Genomic DNA, 24,214 nt, shown 5'->3' with positions numbered 1-24,214 from the left:
TCTGTAAGAAGAGGTCTGCAACCTCTTTCAACCTCTGGTTTAATATAGGTTCGTCCTTGGAACACTTCTGCTTGCATTCTGGACACTCCCGAGGACTCTTGTTTTTCCAGCAGTCCTGCAGACAAGATCCACAAAAGCTGTGGTTGCACTTCAGGATAACAGGCTCCTTGAAGATCTCAGTGCAAATAGAGCAACAGAGCTCATCTGGGAGAGAGAAAAGGCTATGATCCATTTTCCAAATAAAATTCTCCTCTGTTTCAGCCGAGAGTCCAGAACATTTCACTTTCAGTATCATCTGTGTTTCACTTTCGCTCTTACAGGACACACCCCATGTCAGGACTCATCTGACTGTTCAAGGAAGGGATCACTTTGTGTTGTATGAACTGGTAACGAGGTCTACCACTATAAACAGGTTAAAGAGTGAACTGAAATCCCCTTACACCCCTCTGTAGATGCAGTGTAACACAGGTGGTAAGGAGTGAATAGTTAGGAGTAGAGCTCATAGCAAGTCTTAGACACCGAACAAGGTGTCCATGAATGTGGAACTGATGATTTCCATGTGTGAAAAAGCCACTGAAGACTTACAGAAGGCAAACCAAAGTGTTCGTGAAAGCCTCACATTTCAAATAACATGTCACCTGTGACTCTGCACTTGTTTGCTGATGTCTCTTTGGGCCTCACACACATATAACACACAGATGTAGAAGATAAGATGGAAGTATGACGAGCTGAAACACACCACAAGGTCATCATTTCAAGTCTCAGGTGGGGCTTTGCTGTTGGACCCTTTATCCGAAAGACAAGTCTGTCCAAAATGGTGGTTCCTATAATCCATGTATACATTTTTCAGTTTTGATTGAACAGTGAGGAGCAGAGTTCACCTTTTTGCTCTGACATTTATCAAAATACAATTTCCAAAGTATAACAGAAGTTATACTATTTGGTGTAAATTAAATGTAAATTTTAGCTAAATCTACTGCACTTTAACACCCAACTCATGTAGAAAATTGAGAAGAAGGGAATTAATATTCAAGCCGGGTTCTGCAGAAAAAAAAAACACTGATATAAAAAGCCGATGTTCAGTAAAGAGCGGTTTCCCTTGTGATTTCTATATCAGGTTAAACCACACATTCCAAACTTGGTTCACTTTCATTTCGTTTTAGAGTAGTAAAGGTGGTTTCCACAAGAAAACTTATTAAATTTGAAGCTCTCTTCTAATCGGCGCTGAGCTCGTTTTAGACCGAAACTGAATTAACGCTTCCTCATCACGTGATCTTTATCGTGCTAGAAAACCATGGTCTCATTGGTCAGTCTTTCGGAGCCGCCTCCTATAGGGTAGTGAATGAGTGCCGTCTGTCATTGGCTGTTGTGGTTCAGGAGGCGTGTCCAGAATGAGGTCATCTCTTAGTGGGGATGGTAATATGGTCAATTCTAGTGGGTTTGTCGCCGTTTTCAAGTGTCCGTCGTAAAGATTCGCAGCGATCTGTGCCGCAACACGACGCCGTAGAAATGTTCTCCGCACATGTGCCGGAGGGCGAAGTCAGAACATAGAGCACGGAGGAGAGGAGAGAGAGCTGAGCTGTGTGGAGGAGAAGGTATGGGTGGACATTACACAGTCAGTGCAATCTGGAACACACGCTGCATGCTGTCACTTCTGCAACAGGGAGCGTCTGTGTGCACGAGGCAGGGCAGGGCAGCGCGTGTAGCATGTCATTTGTGTGGATGATCATCATGATGTTCCCCACCGTGGTACGGTGATGGACAGATGGGAACAGATGCCATGGTAATGGACCCACAGCACTACAGTGTCTGGACTCCTCTCCATACAGGGCTGCAGCCCCTCTTCTGGCCTCATCTGTTCTTAACTCTGTGTGTGTGTGTGTGTGTGTGTGTGTGTGTGTGTGTGTGTGTGTGTGTGTGTCATGGTGTTATGGCAACAAGTGACCCCCCATGTTACCCATGTGTTTTTGTATAAAGCCACCCATGGATGGTGTAATGTCCAGCCCAAGAGAGTGACACAAAGTAAAGCGGAGACAGTGACAAAGGGCTCATGGACTGCACCACTCCTTTAATATGCAACATACATGGCAGCTTTGCTGTAAGCAATAATAACAAATAAACTGCCAAATAAATAAATGGAATTAATTCATTTGGCTCCTTTATTATTAATTTACTTTTTTAAGCTTTTCTACAAGAAGAGACTTAGAATGTTCAGATACCTATTCATTTACACAGCTGGGTAATTTTTACTGTATCATTTTGTGTAAGAACCTTACTCAGGGGTACCACAGCAGAAGAGAAGACTCAGACTTGAGTCCTTCAGGTCCAAAGCTAGTTGCTTTAACCGCTATGCCTCCTGCTGCCCAGACTCCTTTATTAAAGGTGACTTACGATATTATAGATATATACTTTGATTTATTTATTATTACAGCAGGTTGTCTTTTAAAATTTTGAGTAAGAACCTTGGTCAAGGGCACTGCAGCATTTATAGTTATTAATTTTGATGATGTTTTTCTTCAAAGCAACTTACAACATGAAACCATTTTACAATTATTTGCCCATTTATGCAACTGGGTAATTTTACTGGAGCAATTTAGGGTAAGTACCTTACTCAAGGGTACTACAAATAGAGGTAGTACCTCTAACCTACTACCTTTGGGTCCAAAGGCAGGAGCTCTAACCACTGTGTTACTAGCAGCCCCACCAGAAATGGGATTCAAACCTGGCACCTTCAGGCTACAGCAATACTACCTGCTGCACCCATTACCACTTATAGATTAAATGGCTGTTCAAATGTTGAAAAAAAATGAGCCAGTTATTGATGTGCAGATGCACCAATAACAAATTCTAGGCCCATCCCCTCCATTTGTGTGCTTTGTAAAAGATGCAAATATGAATTTTATTTTTCGTTCTAGAGAGCAAGGGCAGGAGAATAGTAATTATTGTGCTTGATTATTGCATTTTGCCGCATCAGATTTCTAATTTTAAATGCAATTTATCGTACGATATGTTCACACTTCCTACTGTCTGTGATTTGAGGTCTCCTTCTTCTCTAGCGCAGGTCTGCGGACTGTAACATAGATGGATCGAAAATCAAAGAATGTGTCGGCTTCAAAGACGTCCAGGAAAAGGAAGGCTTCCAGGCCGAGACAGAAACGCAAGGCACAAGGTAACATCATTAGAAGCGTAAAAAATGCACAGGATCTGGCTTTCATAGAGCCTCAAAGGCCCCTTAATGGGCATGATGCACACAATGCTGAGTTGTAACATTTCACCGATTGGTTTGTAGCTTTCAAAATGCTATTTTAGTATGCCGGAGTTTTGTGTCGGTGCTTTTTGCATTTCAGAGTCCTTCAAACCACCAGAGAAGAAGTCCAAAGTAGGTACAGACAGATTATCCAAGGTAAGAAATGCTATGTCAGTCTCAACCCATCCAGCAGTTATCACTAAGAGGATGATGGTGGTCTGGAGTCGATCCCTGAAGCATAGGGTGTGAGGCATGGTACATCCTGGTTGGGACACCAGTCCATTACAGAGCAACCACATTCTCCTATTCCCTCACACATATATAGAAAGGGAAATTTACAGTCACCATTTCACCTGAAACACATATTTGCACTGTGGGAGGAAACCAGAGCACTCAGAGGAAACCTAGGCAAATTCCGCAGAGACTGACTGACCTGGATTTGGGCCCATGGCTCAGGAGCTGTGAGGCAGAAGTACTACCTGCTGTGCCACTGTGCCACCCTTGTCACTTTCAGAGTCTTTGAAAACATTTGCTCTGTGTACACAAGTGGGAAAACACAAAGTTACTTTTGTATTTGAGAAGTTGTCTTTCTAATGGTTTATTCCTATAACTGGCCACTAGTTTGAATACTTTTATATGCATGAAATAGAAAAATCCTGTACTGTGTATTGAAAGTTTCTGTAATAGTTGAATTTTGTAAGTGAGGCTTTATTTACACATTCGTTGAGAATGATTGGCTTGGGTGTTGGTTGAGTAGTTGTACCCTTGATCAAGCTGCTTACGCTGAATTTATGGAGTAAAAATTACCCAGCCATAAACGGTTGATGGGTAAATAATAGTAAAGAAGCAGAAAATAATAAGACATGAAAAAAATGATAAATAAGGCACATAATAATAAACAAGAATAGGACTGGAGACAAACCTAAAACTGTCTTATTTTATTTTGTTCAGCAGATTTTGTGAGGTTGCATGAAACAGTGTGATTAAGACAAATGACAGTAGGAAATGGAGGGAAAGGGAGAGTACATGGTTTCACATTTTTCAGTTTAAATCTGTCTTTGAGAATGTAACAAAGGAAATAAAGGATTTAAAGTCTTGGTAGTGGGCATCTGTAGACATTGAAGTGTCTTTGAATTTCGGTGAAACTTACTGGAATTTGACATTTATTTCCATCCAGCACCTCTCTTCCTGTAGCCGACAGGCACTAACAGATAGCGCTGTGTGACTCCAGTGCTTTTATGTTGCAGTGTGAGAAAACAGAGTTGCAGAGACCCCAGAAGATCAAAAGGACATATGAAAGGAGACAGTAAGAGAAACACACTCTTAGTTGTTTTGCCATATTAAAAATGCTCTCTTTTCATTCTTCTACATCTAAATGGACAACTAATTGCATTATGGGTAAGCCACTTGGGGCTGGTAACAAAGAGGTTGCGGGTTCAAGTCTGGGATAAGCCTTGCCCTGAAAAATTTTCGAAAACTGAGTTGCTGAAGTTGTTATAAAGTGAAATTGGAAGGGTCTGTTGTTTAGAATATACCTAATGGATCCATGTAAAGGGTGAGTGGTCAAAAGAAATGAAATGCCCTCTGAAAAACAAGTCTGTATTTCCATTGGCAGCAACCGCTTGCCCTAATTGGGGGTCGCGGCAAACCAGAGCCATGCCCAGCAACACAGGGGGCAAGGCCAAAGGGGGAGGAGACACACCCAGGATGGGACACCAGTCCATTGCAAGGAACCCCAGGCAGTGCTCGAATCCCAGACCCACTACATAGGGGGCACCAGCTGAACCCGCTGTGCCACCACGGGCTGGAGTTTCAATTTTATATTTACATTTGCATTTATTTATTTAGCAGATTCTTTTCTCCAAAGTGACTTCCGATGAACTCTATGTAGTGCTATGAGCCCACACACCTTATTCACCGTGGTGACTTACACTGCTAGATACACTACTTACAATGGGTCACTCATCCATACATCAGTGGAACACACTTTTAAAAATGTAAATCACAATTAGAAACGTTGCTGCAAAGGTGAGTCATATTAGGAGCTCTGACAGTTACCCCTTTGACATGTCAGCTTAGAAGAAAACTCCATAGACCTGCTAGGTGGTGTCCAAATTGCAGGCACTTCAATTACAAAAACTGCAATATTATTTAATGTGTCAAGGCGAGCAGTCTCAAAAATAATGACAGCATATTCCAAAGATGGACAAATTGCATCGGCAAAGAGGGACAGTGGATGTAAGTCAAAGATAAAAAACAGGAAGAGACAGATGCTTCACAGGAATAGTTACCAAACGCCACATAAGTTCAGCCTCAAAAATTACAACAGAATTGAATCAACACCTCTGTGATCCAGTCTAAAAAAATTGTATATCATGAGCTTCACAAAGCTAGAATTTAGCAGGACTGCCGCTGAGGTACTGCATGTTATCCAAGGTGTAAGCAGCACACATGTCCCAAGCTCTGTTTCTCCAATATATCAGAATTAGTGTGTTATTCAGTTCTTGATTGAGCATCTCAATATTCTGTCCTTTTCAAGGTCCCAGCGCCTCTACGCGGTGCCCCCAGAGGAGTCTACCAGCGAGTCATCCTGCTCCTCACTGACCAATGGCGGTGAGGAAGGTGCCACACTAGCCAGGGGATTGCATAGTGGGACGGAGGCAAAAGTGGGCACGGTGAGGTCAGAGGTCAGACAGGACAGAGGTGAGCACATCAGTGAGGCTGGAAAAGTCCTCCTTCAGTAGTGTATTATAACACAGGAATCACACTTGACTGACAACCTGAAGCTTATACATGGATTGTCAAGAAGTTGAGAATATGTAACATGACATGATCGTAAATCAAACATTATGAATGAAAGACAAACTTTGTCTGTTTATTGGCAGGTAACATGTGATCCTTCAGCAGGAACTTACGCCCTGTTTGTACCCCAGCCATTTAGGGACATGCTAAATTAAAAGCTGATCAAGGGTAGAGGTTTAGGTATCTTTAAATGAAGGAAAAATCCGAAGTCGTTTTGGCTGCGGTGTATTGGCAAGAAGTACCAGATTACATTATTTTCACAGCAGCCACTGGTAAAATTTGAAACGTTGGCTGTGATATCAATTTTTGAAGATATGAAGAATTTTCCAGTTTCTTATTTTATTTTCAACAGCACTTTCTGGCATCTGTTTAAAATAAGTGTCAGAATAAAATATTATTATTATTATTATTATTATTATTATTATTGTCTGTTTTCCAAAGTTTCAGCTTGCAGAGTGGTCAGTGTGACCTGTTTTTATGTGTCCAGGCAATAGATGGCAGTAAAGAGCACCCAAACAAAATAAGAGTGTGAATTTGCGTTAATTTGACTTCTGCAGAGTTTAAGGCTACTATGAGTTCTAATCAATAATAATATGATGACTATTCCACCTGTTTATGGAATTAAGCAGTCAACAGCTGGGATTGAATAGTATGCGTTTTTATTTTCTGTCACTTCAGTGTAACTCAAATTCAATGAGGATTTTGAAATATAAAGCCTTGTTTTAATAACGACATTCCAGATTTTTACAGAAACAAACCAACGCATCCATCAAGGTTTTTGTTGGTTGCAAGTTGGTAAAATTCACTTTGGAGTTACAAATGAAGCAAATTTCAGACTTCTGAACCTTTTTGTATTTTAATAAATGTAAAGCCAATGTATTATTAAATATTTTTGGTATTGTAGGTAAGGAATCAATTTTTGGCAAACTGTTTATTTTCTCCTGGAGAGGTATTGCTGTTCATATTGGGTGACTCCCTGTGTAGCAGTGATATATCAGATTTCGTGATGCCTCAGTGACTTCTCTCGCTCACATTCTCATCCCATCTATGTAATTGAATGCTGGGGCTTCTGACCAAATCTGCCACTTTGGGACCGTGCCTTCATGATGATGCTCTTCTCGCCCAGGGACCATAGTGAAAGGAAAACGGAAGCAGAGACGTAGCTGCAAGCCTGCCAACAAAAATGTTGCTAAGGAATCAAAAGATTCAGGTAACGCGTGAGACTCCCAGCTCTCGTTTCACTTTTTGTGAACCCTGCGTAATGTCAGACGATAACATCCAATGCATTTTCAGTGCCTGGTTTGGGATGTAGTGAGAAGAAGATCCACAAGGAAGACAAAGAGCCTGAGCAGAGGGCCAAAGACAATGAGGTTAACAAAGAATCTCCATGCTACATTCCAGGTAGAGGCCAAGACCCATCATGTTCTCCAGCAGTCATCATGGTTCATCACTGTGGACCAATAATGTCCAGTGAACATGTTTCTGAAGGATGATTCTGTAGAGATGTTCTGAGGAATATCAGCATTATGTGTTGCTGATCCTCATCAGGACTTGCTGTTTATTTCTGTTCTCACCTTACAGGGAGTCAGGAGGAACTGTGGAATCTCCAGATTGTGGGAAAAGGTCGCGTGACCTGCCCGAAGTGCAAAACTGTCAGCAGGAAGACTGTTGAGGGCTTGAAAAAACACATGGCAAACTGCAAGCTGGTATGTGGGGTTCAAAGGAAGATTCTCGTCTTCAGTAAGGCCTAATAGGAAATATTCATGGTTGTAGTTATGAACATCATGGTGGCTCAAAAGCTATCAAGTTTAGTTCTTCCCAAAGCAACTATGCTATGTACCATTTTATAGATTACCATTTAGCTGGAAATTCAGTTTTAAAGGTACTCCAGGGTACAACACTACCTTCCTAAAATCTGAACAAATAACCTTCAGAAGAAAAAAAAAAAAAAAATTACAGCTCCTTAACCACTGTGCTGCCTGCTGCTTCCTAATCTGAAAAAAAAAATTGTATGTTGCAATAAAAACCGCTTGTTTTCAGGACAAAGTCAATCAAACTGTATGTCACCTTGGAAAAAAGTGTCAGATAATAATAGTAATAATAATAATAAATTTACATTTGCATTATTCATTTAGCAGACATAGTATTTATTTAGCATACTATATAGATGACACATTTCACCCAAGGTGGCCTACAATGCTAATAATCATAATAATAATAATTTACATTACACATTTACATTTATTAATTGTAAGCTTGTTACTGTAGCAATTGTAACCTTAACATTGAAAGTTGGTTTGGAGAAAAGTATCAGCTAAATGAATAAATGTAAATGTAACAGTAATAAGAAGTGATTACAACTGTGTGAAATTGTATCATGTGCTCATGGGTTTTCTCCCCTCTTTCCGTCCCAGAATCCCTTCACTTGTCAGCACTGTGGGAAACAGCTCAAGTCCTTAACTGGCATGAAGTACCACCTGATGGCAGACCACAACGACTTGGTGAAGCACATCCCATCTTTGCTGCTTATGCATGGCTGCCTGAAGTTTTACTTTTTGAAGCTGTTTTTGCTCATGTCGTGCCCTCTTCTTGGTTGCACAGCCCACCTCTGTGGATGGCAGCGAAGACGACAGCCAGGCTGTGAAGGAGAAGCTGAGGAAGGTGTTGAAGCGAATGGGCAAACTGAAGTGCTCCAAGGAGGTACGTGTATAGGGCTTGGCATTCATTGTTTTGTGCTTGCTTGTCCGCAGGATGAGTACGTTATACATTCCAGTTGTCCCATCAGATTCGCACCTGTCCTGTTTTGGAACATGTGGGAATGACGCCACTGCATAAATTTCTAGGTTTAAAGTATCGCTGTAAATTGTAATCAAAGTGAGGCAATCATGATGTCGCATAAAAGGAAGCGTACTAACAAAAAGGCTTCAGCACAAAGAAATTGCCCCAAAAAAGCAAGATATTTGGCACATTTTTCTTTATTTTTGACAAATTTTGTTTACAAGGGACAAAATGATTTCGAAACAGAAATACAGATGATGGAATTAGTGATGTCATACTGTTAATTTATTATGATGGCAACAAATTTTTTGCATTGAATATTGTACCATTAATTTACTTTTCAGCCTCTCTACAAGAATGTATGCAAATTACATGACCCAGATAGCCAGGCATCCTTTAATTCCAAGCTTTATCTAGTTGTTTGTTTGAGCTTAGGCTCTCTCCATCAAAATATTTCAATAATTCATGATTGTTGTTTGCATTTGATAGATCAGATAATGCTGGATCTTACTTTATTTATTATTTTCAATGCATTTTATTAGGTATCACTTTTTCTTCTTTTTGAAATGGCATTTGAGTACTGCAGTTCAGGGAGTAACAGCAGACACTCACATTTACTCATTTAGCTGACGCTTCTCTCTAAAGTGACTTCCAATATTAGGCTAGATACAATTATTTACCCATTTATACAGCTGGGTAATTTTACTGGAGAAATTTTTAGAGCAAGCACCTTTCTCAAGGGTACTACACTACTGGAGGTGGAATTCAAACCGGGAACCATTGAGTCCAAAAGCAGCAGATTTAACTGCTATGGTACCAGCTGCCCCAGACATGGTATGAGTCGCGCTGTGTGCTTTAACTGTTCGCTCCAGGGTTGCAACGGGAGCTTCACCAGCGTCATGGGGTACTTGTACCATACAAGGAAGTGTGGCAAGGAGGAGGCTGAGCTGGAGAAGCTCGTGCTCAACTGCCAGCACTGTGGGAAGGCCTACAAGTCCAGAGCAGGGCTGGAGTACCACCTGAAATCTGAACATACCCCGGTGAGTCACTGGGCCTCTGACACATCCTTTTAGTAACAGTGGATCACATTAAGGTCGTTGTCCTTTAGGTACTTAAACAGCGGCTTCACGTTTAATACCTAAAGGACCCTTTCCATTTAGTTTATTTTTTATTTTTCAATGCATTTTGTTTACATAAGTACTTTCTAAAACTTCAGTTTGTAGCATAGAGACTGCAACCTGTGTTTACTTTTTGAGCGGACAAATGGCAGTAAAGAACACCTAAACAGAATAAGACTGTGGGCTTGACTTAAATCAACTCACTTCCCCAGTGCTTACAGCTCATGTCTGGTGTTTCTGAGTGTTGCTGCTCAATTTTGTTATTAAATTGGGATTAGGTGTTAATTGGGATTTAGTTATTAATTGAGAATAAAATAATATTAGGATTAGATTTGTTTTAAAATTTTTCCAGCTGTATAAATGGGTAAATCATTCCAAGTTTAACATACAGCTACTTAGCATATAGACTGCAGTACAGAAGCTGCATGCAACTGTGTTTTCTTGGCAGAGCACAGAAAAGGCCGAAGACATCAAGGACAGGACTCCTCCAAAAGAGGTGGACCCTGAGAGGACCCCCAGTGGGAGGGTGAAGAGGATATCAGCCCAGGTTGCCATCTTTCACCTTCAGGAGATTGCCAGCGAGGAGCTGCTAAAGGAGTGGCCCAAGAGGAAGGTGCAGCAGGACCTGGTGCCGGACGACAAGAAGGTGAGCGTGGACATGTCCTTGGAAGTTGGTGCGGCCGCGAAGAACCCTCTTTGAATGGTCTTGTTTTGGGTATGTAGTCCAATCTGAAACAGTCCAGTCTCTGCTTGAATTCCACAGCTAAAGTACGCTCGACCTGGGCTTCCCGCTTTCAGCCAGGAGGTTCTCCGGAAGTGGAAGAATGAAGTGAAGCTGCAGCGGAAAGTGCAGTGTCCAAACCAGGTGGGACCACAGCAGGGCTGAGTCAGTAACTCCTTGTCGTGACCTGTCCTCTACCCTGGTCACCGTTTCTCTGTCTCTTTCAGGGCTGCGACTCAGTCTACACCAGTGTCTCTGGGCTCAAAGCTCACCTTGGACTTTGTTCGAGGGTATGGCATATTACTGTGTTTTTACTTTTGCTTCCTCAGCCAATTTTTACATGATCATTCAACATACACAGGGCAAGATGTTACACCCCGTGCATATATTACAAGGGCGTGATCTATTATTTTAGCGTGTTCTAAGGAGAGTGTAGCTCAGCGTTTTCAGCTTCCATTTGTCTTCATTAGGTTTAAGATCCAGTTCAATTTACATCCGAGTATCTTTGTCTCTTCCCATTGCAATACAAGTTTTACATTATTTGAGCTAGAACAGAGTACAGACGGTCCCCGAGTTACGATGGTCCGACTTATGATTTTTCGACTTTACGATGGTGCGGTAATGATACACATTCAGTAGAAACTGTACTTCGAATTCTGAATTTTAATTTTTTCCTGGGCAAGCAAAATGTGGTACAGCACTCTCTAGTGATGCTGGGTAGCTGGGCAGCTGTCACGGCGAACAGAGGATACGGAGGAGGCTGGACCCAAGTGCAGGTTCGTTTATTTAAAATCACTTGCTCTTGATGTGGACGGGTGAAGAGTCGGTTGATCGGCGGTCAGGGTGAGAGCGAAGATCTGTAGTTGAGACGAGGCGACCGGTCAGGAGCCAGGGAACGAAGAACAGGATATGAGGATGAAGGGGAGCAGGGCGTGGACTGCGGTGAGTTTCGTGGGCGCAGACGGGACGCTTGTTTAAATGAGATTCCGCAACTGAGAAGAGGCTGAGAGGTGTTTTTGCAGCTGAATGCTCCGATTAAGGCCATCATGTCTACGAAACGCCCATCTGTGTGTTCTGCTACTGGTGGGAATAAGAAGAGGAGGGCAATTTTTCTTGAGGAGAAACCCAATATGAAGGCGACAAGCCCGTAATGGCCATTGCACGTACGCTAGACTATGATATTTGGTAGGTTAGGTGTATTAAATGCATTTTTGACTTATGATGGGTTTCATGGAACATAACCCCATCGTAAGTCAGGGACCGTCTGTAAAGCATTCCTCATCGAAGGCTTCAAACCACCAGTCTTCTGGTCATAGGCTTCAAACCACCAGTGTTCTGGTCATAGGCTTCAAACCACCAATCTTCTGGTCATAAACCCAGGTGTGTAACTGCTACACTGCCATGTGCCCCATATCCTCTATCCTCACATATATTCCCACGGTTGATGTCAATTATGCAAAAATAGGCCCAAGATCACCATGACCGTGCTCAGGAAAAGCGGTTAATGAAATCAAATGGATAGACTGGCAAAATGATAATTGCACTTTTTATGCCCTTTGGACAGGGTGACTTTGAGGCTGGAAAATACAAGTGCTTGATATGTGATAAAGAGTTCAGCTCAGAAAGTGGTGTGAAGTATCACATCAACTCCATCCATGCCCAGGTAAGACAGTTCTCATAGTGCAAATGCCATCTCACAGCCTTCTCTACAAGTTTAGATGCATTTACATGTCTTCTTCAAGAGCAAAACACTTTCAGAGGGGGTTGAGCTTACAACATTGTGTTTGTAAATGATATAGCCCATAATATTTATGTCTCAGTATGTCTCTGTTCCTCTTAGGACTGGTTTGTTGTAAACTCTAAAGCATCCAAGAGTTTTGAGAAGCTCTTGAAGACAAAGCCCAAGGAGAACTACGTGAAGGCCCGTGCAAAGCACAAACCCACGCTGAGGTTCACGCTGGAGCCCAAGGCCTGGCAGGACCGGAGGCCCCGAGTTGGCCCTGCACCAGGCCTGAGGGCCAAGCCAAGCGTTGTGAATGTGGAGCGCAAGGCGAAGGAAGCTCCAAACAGCAAGGAGAAGGACTGCTATGACTTCAGTGGCAGTGACAGCCCTAGCAGCACCTCCAGCAGCGATAGCTCCAGCAGTGAGTCGGAGCCCGAGGAGCCTGAAACTCCAAAACACGACAAGTGGGCATTGAAGAGGCCCATGGCTAGGTCTGACACAGCCAGGCAGGCCAAGAGCTCTTAACCCCACCCTCAGTCTCCATGGTAACAAAGTTATTTCCAAACTCCACCCTGTAAGTGCTCTAACACAGTCCTTTTATAACCCCACCCCCTGGTCGCCACAACGACCGTGTTCTTTCCTAATAGCAAAACGTGGTCTCTTTGGTCTGTCGTTGTGCTGCTCTGCACAACAGAATTGATCATTTCTAATACATATTTTCACAGAGTATTTTCTCACACTTATTTTGCACCCTTCTGTTTCACATTTTTTGTGTTGTACATCCCATTTTAAGAGGTTTTATGATCATCTAGGAACAAGCTGCCTCCTCTCAGCCATAGGAAAGACAGAATGTTGATTGATTGAGGGGGTGTTAGTTTGAGTATTAGATTTAGTAGATCTGGTAAATCTTGCCACCAGCAAACTGTCGTGAACCTTGGAATGAGGAACATTATCTGCAGAATACAGTGTGAGCGTTATTGCCTGGGACAGACCAGCAGGAAACTTTCAATGTAGGTACAAGAAGATCAGCTGGCGGTGAGGATCTGGTCATCAAATATCTAATAGTCAAGCCATAGATACCGTTTCTATATATTTACTCATTGATGCAGGTCATTTAGGGTAATAATTTAACATCCATAAACACTGAGCTTTCCATGTATGCAGAATAAAAAAAAAATGAAATGCAGTGATTTTAATTCACCCATTTACCGCATTTGCAATAGAGACATTACATCTGTTTTAATAAAATTTATAGGCTTTATTTGTGTGGGTCAAGCAGCTTTTAGTGTCAATGGTTGAAAAACGATTTCTGTCCATTCCCAAAGACTGGGCAGCAAGCTGTGAATGCTCAAGGTTTAAAAGACATAATAAAGATGAATACAGAGACTTTTTCTATGTAAAGCAACAACCTGACAACTTGAAAAGAAGAATAAGATAAAAGTGAAATGGGAACAACCAAAAAGAGAAATATTGTTGAGAAAAAGTAACATTTTTAACTCTTTGTCTTCCATTTGTCATCAGGTTATTTCTGCCATTCCTGTCTTATAAACAAGCATTTTACAGTTATTTTTACTTTGACTCTTAATTCTTTGCCATATTACTTATTCTGTATTGTACATAAAGGCAGCATGCAACATTATTCTTGATGCCATTTTGATTGTGTTCATTAATACATATTGATGCCCACTGACAGTTAACTGCAGCACCTGTTGTTTTGGTTTGCTTCATTTACCTGTTTATGTTGAGCTATTTAGAATCAAGTTCCATTTGCTATATGTTTATACACATGTATGGTAGCTATTACTCTTTATATGCACATTTATTAACTGAAAGAGCATTTAGATGAGTGTTAATGCTAAGAAACATGAAGGTACTTATTGTGGATTCATTTCAGCAAATGTAACAATCATAGCTTTAAAATGAATGTCTTAAATATGTTAAGTTTTTAAAAAACATATTGATTTTTTATTTTGTTATATCATTTTTAAATATAGTGTATTTATGATGAACCTTTTTTTTATTGTTTTAATATGTTATTAACTTTATGAAATTTAGGACTTGTCTTTCAACAGTTACAGTGACTGTGAAGCATGGCCAAAGCGAGGAGACTGTGTGCACTTTCAACTTGAGTTTCTTAACAGAAGGGACACCGTTTGCGTCTTTCGCTCACTGAGCCGTGTTGTAGTGAACCACGTTAACTCCTTTACCCTCTCACACACCCCAGTACAGTGGGATGGGAGCTCGAGCCTGTTATACAGCAGAACCCGCTTTTTGTGTGCACTGCCACGCCTGACTGTTTCACCGTGGTAGATGTATTGATTAACATATGAACTGTTGTTGTTGTGTATGGAAGGCACCCCTTTATTGCCCCGATAGTGTTTTCCTCTTTGTGGTTATCTTTATTCATAGCAAAAGTTCTCATTTTAATTAGACGCAGTGATACCTGAATTCTTGCTTGTATACCTTTTTTTAAATTCCTATTTATTTATTCATTCTCCTCTGTTACATTTCATAGTTGCAAGAAATGGACGATTTAATGCCTTGAATTAAAATATACATGTAAACACCCTGACACTGGGTTTTGACCATGCTTTCTGGAGAGCAATATGAATGCCATTGTCAGTATCAGTACCAATACCAGTTCTAGCACCAATGTTAGTATGAATACTAATAGCAATACCAATATCTGTGTGAGTACGAATACCAGTACGTATGTCAGTATTAATAGCAATAGAAGTAACAGTACTTAATTGATTATCAGTACCAATACCAGTACCAATTTCAGTATCAGTACCACTACGGGTACCAATATCTATGTGACTACCAGTACTAGCACCAATGTTAGTATGAATGCTAATAGCAATACCAATGTCTGTGTGACTACCAGTACCACTATGTATGTCAGTATCAGTACCAATAGAAGTACCAGTACCTAATTGATTATCACTACCAATACCAATCCCAATACCATTATCAGTACCAGTAGCTCTACCAATACTGAAAGAAAACTTCTTCAGCCATGATGCCAACTCATGCTATTGAGCTGAATGCTCTCAGCCTGCTCTTCAACTTTCTCTTTCATTATTACTGTTCCATTTAAATACAAAAGTGAAAGTAATTCTGAGAGGTACATTTGGGTGTATTACTGAGAAGAGCAACTCACTGCAGAATTTAAGGTAAGAAAAGGCACAAGCTAAATAAGAATTTACAGTTATTGAATATAATATTTGTAGTTATTATAGTAAGCTGTAGCCAGCACTCAGAATGTCAGGTATCTTTGTGTTTTTTAATCATGTCATGACATCAAAGATAAGAACAGTTATTATAGTAAGTGGACAGTTTATACTATAATCTAGATTCTTTTTAAAACATTCTATCTGTTATGGCTTCCTCATGGAACTGAGACGCCGGAGCTCAGGGTGTTTTATTCAGGGAAATCCAAAACTCGTTATCCAGAAAACGAGGCAAGGGGGGACACCGAGGCGCGAACGTGCGTACAAAGAGAATCCAAGAAACAGGCAGTGCCAGTGGGTCGAAGAGATATCGAGGAAACTTGGAGACATAAGTGGAAGGGCTCGGGAATAAGGAGAGAGGGCCATCGGAATAATCAGGAGCGCAGATGCCACCACGTACCGCTGAACTGAGGTTCTGCGTCCTGTGGCGTTTTGAGCTCCCTTTTCCTTGCGCCTCATGATCCATCGCAGGTGTTCCTTGTTGCATGGAAGTGGAGGGCTTGACACCATCACAATTTGTCCCTAATTCTTACGGAGAAAATTAGCCACTCAAATGTTCCTTTGCCCTAGCTTAAGGCTGCTCTTTGTGAAAATGTGAAATACTATAACGTGTAATTTTCAACTTGTACTCTGTTCTACAGTTGAAAAGTTCAGTTCACATAGCAGCTTGGCTGAATCCCAGTGAAAAGGCCATGATTAGTGACTCGGAAATCATGTCGTTGACAGGTTCTCCAAACAGAGGTAAAAAACGGTGTAGTAAACCTTTTCAGTCAGAAATACCACACAGCATCATGTGTCATATTAAGAATCATTAATATCATATTAAAAAAGTAAACGAGACAAAATTATGGCTTGAACGACACATCCTGCAGAAACACAGCACTGAAGAACAAACCCGAATTCGGGTACCTGCCTAGGAGGGGTGGGGTTGGATGACATCATAGCCTAGAAAAACAACTGCTAACATCTTAAAAACAAATATGGCAGAAATTCTAATTTTCACATAACAAAACAGCAGAAACATATCACCAGGTTACTGCAAGGGGTTAATGCATCACAAGCAGCAATAAAAATGATGACTGATAAAGTTATTGATGACCATAAATAACCAATGATCATAACCATAAATGACTACATATGTGATGTAGTTTAATACCACTCTAAGATGTAAATGTACTGGACATTACTAATTATTTTTTACTTCTCCATAAATGATGATGTATGATACAGATAATTCATCTCCATGGCAGAGATGTTCACCATGCTTCCTCCTTTACAGGTAAAAAGTCCAGTTTTTTCAGCTGCTCTGAACATGTAAATACTATATCTGTTTGGTTCAATAATTCTTTGCGACATCATTACTGACTCAGGCTCCCAATATTGTTTCAAATACATTTAGATTTCTGATTGGACTCCTTCATCTGATATCTCAATTCCTTCTTTGGCTTTTACATCTGGGTAAGCAATTTCAGGCATTCTGAACATGCAAATACATTTGATTGTGCAAATATCTTCTACATGACCTTCTAACTTATTATTGCTTTAAATGTCCTTAGGGTGTTTGCTGATTGGATGTATCAAATCTATATGTGGAAAACCGTGTGCTTGTTCCTTCTCACAAGGTAAATGGTCAAGCCTCTCAACATGCAAATACTTCTGATGTCCTTTCTGTCAATGACACACACACACACACACACACATTTTCAGAACCGCTTGTCCCTTACAGGGTCACGGGGAACCGGAGCCTACCCGGCAACACAGGGCGTAAGGCCGGAGGGGGAAGGGGACACACCCAGGACGGGACGCCAGTCCGTCACAAGGCACCCCAAGCGGGACTTGAACCCCAGACCCACCGGAGAGCAGGACTGCGGTCCAACCCACTGCGCCACCGCACCCTCCCCTGTCAATGACAGTAAAGCTAAAATGACATCATAATTCATAATGACCTCTTTGACTGTGCTCAAACCAATCCCTTCCACCACATGGTTAACATGATCAAACAGGATTAATGTTCTGTTACTGGTGGTTTATGAAGCTCTTTACCACACCAATCAAATTTGAAGGTTACTGTCATTAATTTGTTAGTATGAAACAGAAAATGTTTTTGATGTTTATTTATTTTTATACTTCATCTGTCTGGCCAGTTAAAGTCCATGTTGTGGTCAGTGGCCCCACCCTGGACTCCCACCAGGAGTTCATGAGAAAGCTGGGCATACCCCTGGAGGTCTGCAGGCTGGAGGAGTGCAATGTGATCCTAGTTTTCTGTCCTGTTGTCACTCGGATGGGGACGGATATGGAAGCAGCTCTGAAGAACATTCCAGGTGAGCTTTACATCAATCCCTGCCTGTTGTTCTGTCTTTTAAGCCCTTAAGCAGCATATAATACCACATCACCGACACCAATGGGAAATACATTTTTCATTATTGGAACCGAAGGGTCCCTCTTAAAGACTTGAACAGGCAACCTTAAAGTAACAAATCCAGGTTCTTAACTAGTTCACCTGTTGGTTGAAATCAACTGGTACTTAGACCAAGAAAAGACTTGAGCTGTACTTTTTCCTATGAAGACATAAAGCTCTAACTGTGCTTGCCTTTAGTGTAAGTGACCTTTCTCTACTTCCTCTCCTTCCGGACAGGTGACAAACCTGCCATTTTGGTGCTCATGCACCACAGTTATACCTCTGAACACATTGCTGACATTCCGATTACACCAAGCAAGAACAACGTAATGAAAGTGGTTCAATGTGTTTTCTATCAGCTGCTTGATTCAGCTAAACTGCTGGACTGTGAGTTAAACTACCGAGCGCTTAGAGAAGTAGCAGCTGAGCTGAACCTGTCCAGGCAGAACCACGAGATGCGATTGTTCTGACTGGTGTTAAACATAATTTTCAATTAAATGAATAAAAATAACATTTCAGAACAGCATGTTAAAATTATGAAATGCTTTCAAACTGATAAAAATTCCATGGCCTCTGTGTGTGTGTGCTCAATATGGATCTGGCATTCTGTGGTATGATGTGACAGATCCTTGTTCCTCTATACCACATTAATGAAGAACTTCTGTAACCAGAAAAAACAGTAAAAATAGGTTTTGCATGTTGCACAGGTGTGTTGATGTTAATTCTGAGTTTTGATGATGGAAAATAAAATGTACACTCTATTTGTCATTGTAAGAGCTGCTTTCTTCCAAAGCAATTTCAAGGTTTGAACCTGCACCAAGTTTTTATCAGCGGTGCCCCTCAACGCCCATTTAGATGCGCCAATAGGTCAAGGAAGAGCCCTGAACCCAACGAAATAGCAGCAAAAAACAGTTTGTTCCATTATTCATCCTATCTTCCACTGCAAGTCTGTTAACTGAAGCCCGATTTACGTTTGTGACAAACACAGATCACAGAACCAGCATCTGCTAAATCAGTCCTGATCTGAGCCTAAGACTGTAATGTTTTGGGGTGGTATATTTTTTATAAAAAAAGAGACACAAATATGTGAGTCTTTACTTGGCCACCATCTTAATGCATTTCCCTCACACACCCCAGGGCTTATGGGTAATGCAGTCTTTCACTGCATATACTACAAAGAGAAACCAAAACCTCTAAATTGTTTTTCCTGTAAAACACCAAATAAAATACTACAGGGTCAAGGACAATGAATCAGACTTTGCTCACAGTGTCATTTTCTCAAGAAAATCTTTAGAAATACAGACTTTCCATAATAACACATTAGCAGTCAGTTCAGTAGACGACTGGTTTTTGGCACTTTGTTGATCACATTATCCTTGTTGAAGGCCATCAGAATCTCTTTTCCCCTTGACCTGAGCATGAATGTTTCAAAGTGCTCCTGAGTGAAAGAACTCCTTAGTGTCCTTCTTTTAGAGATGTGACTGAAAAATTTGTGAAAGTAGGGCTATGCAAATCAAAATATAACAAACACAAGAATAATCTTAATTTATCTGAGAATACCAACTGCAATTGTTTTTGAATTATGAAATAAGAAGGCCTTAATATACTGCTGCACATCTTAGTTCCATTTACACTTTTAAAAACATTGTGCATACCTAAATTATCCTATAGTTTTCTGTTGTATATGTAATACTCCAGCTTTCAAACAGAAATGTACCAGGTAATACATCCCATGGCCCAAATTACATAACATACCAATACCAACACACACACAGACACACGCAGACATGCAGATACATGCATACATATGCTGTATATACAGTACAAATAAATGAATATTAATTTTATCACTTCATAAAAAGCCGTAAATTATGTGGTTTTGATTAGCTGCTATGCGTAAGAAATCATATTACGAGAAGGCTATGAAAATGTGGAGTAGGTCAAATATAGCAGTAAAAATAGTAGAAATGCCAATCATTATACCACAATTTCATTTTATTTTTAACATAATATACTTTTAACCTTCACATAAACAATACTGAAAATGTGTATGTTTTGCAGTATGTTGCAATAAGTGCTTTTGATGTTTTTCAGTTCTTTTTCTTGTTAAGTGAGAAAAATCCAGTCTTTCTTGGGTTTGAACAATTGCACTGAAGTTTGGTTGAATTTCTGAGGTGCATGTGCAAAGGACAGCTGACAGGTGATCATCAATGAGTGAGGATCTGTATCTGGATTTGCTGACCTTCATCACTGAGAATGTTTGTTCACATATGTAGGCAGATCCTAACATCTTCTGAGCATACCTCCTCATGTGTGGAAAGTTCTCCTCTTTGAGAGAAGAGTAAAAATCCAGCAGTGATACTGACTTAAAGTGCTCTGCCAGTAGTGTATCACACTGCAAGTCACTGAGTTCGAGCTGAACGTCGCTGGGTGTATTTTCCACACTGCAGATAAAGGGAGAATAAATTGTGAAATGAAATTCCGTTTTACTTATTCTATTCTGTTACATTAAGTTGTTGTGCAGTAATCATGTGAACTTTGTACATGTTTTTGGGCTGTTGTTTGTATGAAGACTGTTCCTCTAAGATAAGGAAGCATGTGCTTGTACGAGAACACCCTAGCGCGAGACCAGAAATCTCAACGGTTTCGGTTAAGGGCATGTGTGCTTAGAATACGATAAGAGTGCCCGAAAATGAGGACCTGTGTACGTGACTAAACATGACTGGTATGTTGTGATAAAAGGATGTCTTTTGTGCCTACACCTACAGACAAGCTTGGGGTAGAAGTAACAACCCCGCCCCTGCGTGTATAAACATCTGCTTGCTTGCCGGCCTCGTTGTGACTCTCCCAGGAGGCTCAACCGTGCACACCTATTGCATTAAAGGCTTCTGTAACCTGAGAGAGAAGTCAATGTTGTTCTTTCCTACCACAAAATCATGTGCATTTAATTCTCAACTGTTTTGAAGTCTTGAAATCGCCTTGAAAACTCACCATGCAGTGCTCCTGACATGGATGAGTACCTACAGAGGTGATCAGCTGATGGTATGGCTTCCTTTAGTGTTGGCAAGTGGGTGAGAATGTTGTCCTCCATTTGGCTTGAAAGAAACTGCAGCTTTCTCAAGAAAGCCTTCACCAAGCTGTACATTTCATGTACAAAAAGGCCCTTGTATTGCAGTTTGGTATTTAATTCATTTATTAGTGCAGTCACATCAACAGAAAATCTAAAATCTGCCATCCAGTCTGCATCTGAGAGCTCTGGGATGTCATTCCCTTTCTTTTCACAGAACTCTTGAATCTCTGCTCTCAGGTCCCATACTCTTTTAAGCACTTTGCCCAGGCTGAGCCATCTGACAGCTGTGTGGTCACGATGTCCCAATGTTGAGTCTCATGCTCTTCCAAAAGTGCAACAAGCTGTCTTTGATTCAGTGCTCTTGCCCTGATGAATTTAACTATTTTAGTTACAACATCAATAATAACATGATTAATTTTTAGCACTGACTTACACAACACCTTCTGATGTATAATACAATGTAAAAATACCAATTTCTGTTCAGGGTTCATTTCAGTCACTTTATCCTGCATCCGCTTCAAAAGTCCTACATTTTTCCTTGTCAGATTGGGACAACAATCCGTTATAACACCTGCCAGTTTGTCCCATTTCAGTCTCAGCTTGTCCAAGCATACATTTACCTCCGTAAACAAATCACTCCCTGTTGTCGTCCCTTTGTTGACCGCATTGCTGCCAGCTCCTCTGTGATCTTAAAGTCCTTCATTATCCCACGTGCAAAGACGAGTAACTGGGCTGTGTCGTGGACATTGCAGCTCTCATCCAAAGCAAAGGAAAAAAAGTCAAAATTGTCCGCTTTGTTTTGCAGCTGAAGCTTCACATTTCCCACGATGTCCTCGATCCTTCTGGTTACGGCACGCATGGACATAAGAAAATTGAAATAAAAAACAGTCGGATTCAGAATAAAAGCAATGCAGTTGTATTGCGTGCATGGCATACACTTATTTACATTTGATTTCTAATTTCCAATTGACCTCATGCGGGCCGGACAGGGACAGCGAAAGGGTCCGATGTGGCCAGGGGGCCATAAAATACCCAGGTCTGCTTAAAATACAAAAGTACATTACAATTCTGAGAGGAAAATTTGGGTGTATTTGTAAGATTTCAGCGCTTACATTTATTCACTTAGCAAATTCTTTTCTCCGAAGCGACTTACAATGGATACTATGTAGTGTTACTAGCCCACACACCTTCACCGCGGTTACTTACACTGCTAGATACAATACTTACAATGGGTCACTCATCCATACATCAGTGGAATACATTCTCTCTGTGTCGCTCACACACTATGGGGGAACCTGAACAGCATGTCTTTGGACTATGGGAGGAAACCAGAGCACCCAGAGAACATGCAAACTCCACACAGACTGAGCGGGGATCAAACCCATGTCCTCTCATTCCACCCAGGGGCTGTGAGACAGCAGCGCTACTCACTGTGCCACCCATAAATATATTTCAGCTCTTCTATGTAAAGGGAATAAAACCACCAAGTCAAATGACATCAAGATTCCCTGTTTGTCCATCTCCTATCTTAGTTAGGAGTGGGGTGTGGAGAACTAGTGGGTTAGACAAAATTGGATGCTACCCATTCCCCTCAAGCTAAATGGTCGAACCACTTAACCTACAGGTACTTATCCAGCTCCACAGTGCAAAGGGAGTAAAGTCGATGAGTCAAATGACATTAACACTCCCCATTTGTTCATCTTATGCCTTCATAGTTTGACTGTGTTACTGAAACCAAGCTCCTTCAACACAACTGATACACTGTGTGTATCTCACAGTGTCTGGGCTGTGTGATTGGACATAGGTTTGATCGCTGTCAGTCTGTATAGCAATTATCGTGTTCATGTGGGTGTCCTCCCACAACCCAAAGACATGTATTTCAGGTGAACCTTTGACTCTAAACTACCCTAAGTGTGTGTGTGTTACATGCACTGCTGTAGAAACAGGTCAATCCCTGTAGAGAGTTTACGGTAGTGTTTCTAACACAGTAAGTCACCTTGGACAAAGCAGTCGGTAAAATACCACATAAAAATCATCTGACTGGCTGCTAAACGAATGAATGGAAACTACTGGACAGCTGTGAGTAAACAATAATTATACAGCTCAGCTCTAGAAATTTAACACTCCATCCATTCATCCATCCATCCATCCATCCATCCATCCATCCATCTTGTCCCGCTTGTCCTTAAAGGGTCGCGGTGGCAGCAGGGAGAGCAGAGAGGCCCATTCGCCCCTGTCCCCTGCAACTTCCTCCAGCTCAACCTGGGGGATCCCCAGCCGTTCCCAGGCCAACTGTGAGATATAATCCCTCCAGCGGGTCCTGGGCCGATCTCGGGGCTTTGTTCCAGTTGGCTGTGCCTGGTATACCTCCAAAAGGAGGTGCCCAGGAGGCATCCTTATCAGATTCCCAAACCACCTCAACTGGCTCCTCTCAATGTGAAGGAGTAGCGGCTCTACTCTGAGTTCCTCCCGGATGTCCGAACTCCTCACCCTGTCACGGAGAGTGAGTCCCAGCACCCTGCGGAGAAAACTCATTTCGGCCGCTTGTATCCGCAATCTTATTCTTTCGGTCATCACCCAGAGTTGATGACCATAAGTGAGGGTAGGGACGTAGATCGACCGGTAAATGGAAAGCTTCGCCTTATGGCTCAGCTCCTCCTTCACCACTACAGTCCGGTACAGCGACCGCATTACTGCTGCCGCTGCTCCCAGTCTGTGGCCGATCTCACGCTCCCTTCTTCCCTTACTCGTGAATAGGACCCCAAGATACTTGAACTCCTCCACCTGGGGCAAAAACTCTCCCTTTACCTGGAGGGGGCATACCATCCTTTTCCGTGAGAGAACCATGGACTCAGACTTTGAGGTGCTGATCCTCATCCCCACCACTTCACACTTGGCTACAAACCGTTCCAGTGAGTGCTGGAGGCAGCCATGTGACGGTGCCAAAAGGACAACATCATCCGCAAAAAGCAGAGACGTCACCTTCCGACTCTCACACAGAATGCCCTCCTGACCTTGACTGAGCCTTGAAATCCTGTCCATGAAAACCACAAACAGGAGTGGAGACAAGGCACAACCTTGGCGGAGTCCAACACCCACATTGAACAGGCTTGACTTAATGCCG

At 41.6% G+C, this 24,214-nt stretch overlaps 2 protein-coding genes across 5 annotated transcripts; both read left to right on the top strand.

The window, feature by feature from the left end:
• The first annotated feature begins 1,406 nt into the window (after positions 1 to 1,406).
• On the top strand, positions 1,407 to 14,155 carry znf512 (zinc finger protein 512). 4 transcript variants are annotated; one of them, XM_018747938.1, is made up of 16 exons: positions 1,407 to 1,595; positions 3,062 to 3,169; positions 3,348 to 3,403; positions 4,495 to 4,553; positions 5,787 to 5,950; positions 7,176 to 7,259; positions 7,343 to 7,450; positions 7,631 to 7,755; positions 8,464 to 8,550; positions 8,651 to 8,749; positions 9,700 to 9,867; positions 10,394 to 10,591; positions 10,709 to 10,810; positions 10,894 to 10,956; positions 12,231 to 12,329; positions 12,507 to 14,154. In XM_018747938.1, the coding sequence occupies exons 2-16, from the start codon at positions 3,082 to 3,084 to the stop codon at positions 12,912 to 12,914; spliced, it is 1,908 nt and encodes a 635-aa protein (XP_018603454.1). In that variant the 5' UTR covers positions 1,407 to 1,595; positions 3,062 to 3,081; the 3' UTR covers positions 12,915 to 14,154. The 4 variants fall into 4 exon arrangements, with proteins under 4 accessions (XP_018603454.1, XP_018603455.1, XP_018603453.1 ...); XM_018747939.1 differs by having other exon boundaries at positions 3,057 to 3,169; positions 5,787 to 5,860; XM_018747937.1 differs by having other exon boundaries at positions 3,057 to 3,169; positions 12,507 to 14,153.
• A 2,146-nt stretch (positions 14,156 to 16,301) lies between these two features.
• LOC108931878 (uncharacterized) lies at positions 16,302 to 18,490 on the top strand. The gene is made up of 6 exons (XM_018747941.2): positions 16,302 to 16,363; positions 16,853 to 16,901; positions 17,022 to 17,080; positions 17,179 to 17,244; positions 17,767 to 17,943; positions 18,258 to 18,490. The coding sequence occupies exons 1-6, from the start codon at positions 16,315 to 16,317 to the stop codon at positions 18,488 to 18,490; spliced, it is 633 nt and encodes a 210-aa protein (XP_018603457.2). The 5' UTR covers positions 16,302 to 16,314.
• Positions 18,491 to 24,214: the final 5,724 nt, after the last annotated feature.

The sequence above is a fragment of the Scleropages formosus genome, chromosome 1 (assembly GCF_900964775.1).
Source record: "Scleropages formosus chromosome 1, fSclFor1.1, whole genome shotgun sequence".
Lineage (NCBI taxonomy): Eukaryota > Metazoa > Chordata > Actinopteri > Osteoglossiformes > Osteoglossidae > Scleropages > Scleropages formosus.
The sequence above is the reverse complement of the archived record's forward strand: the minus strand, read 5'-3'. Positions and strand labels throughout refer to the sequence as shown.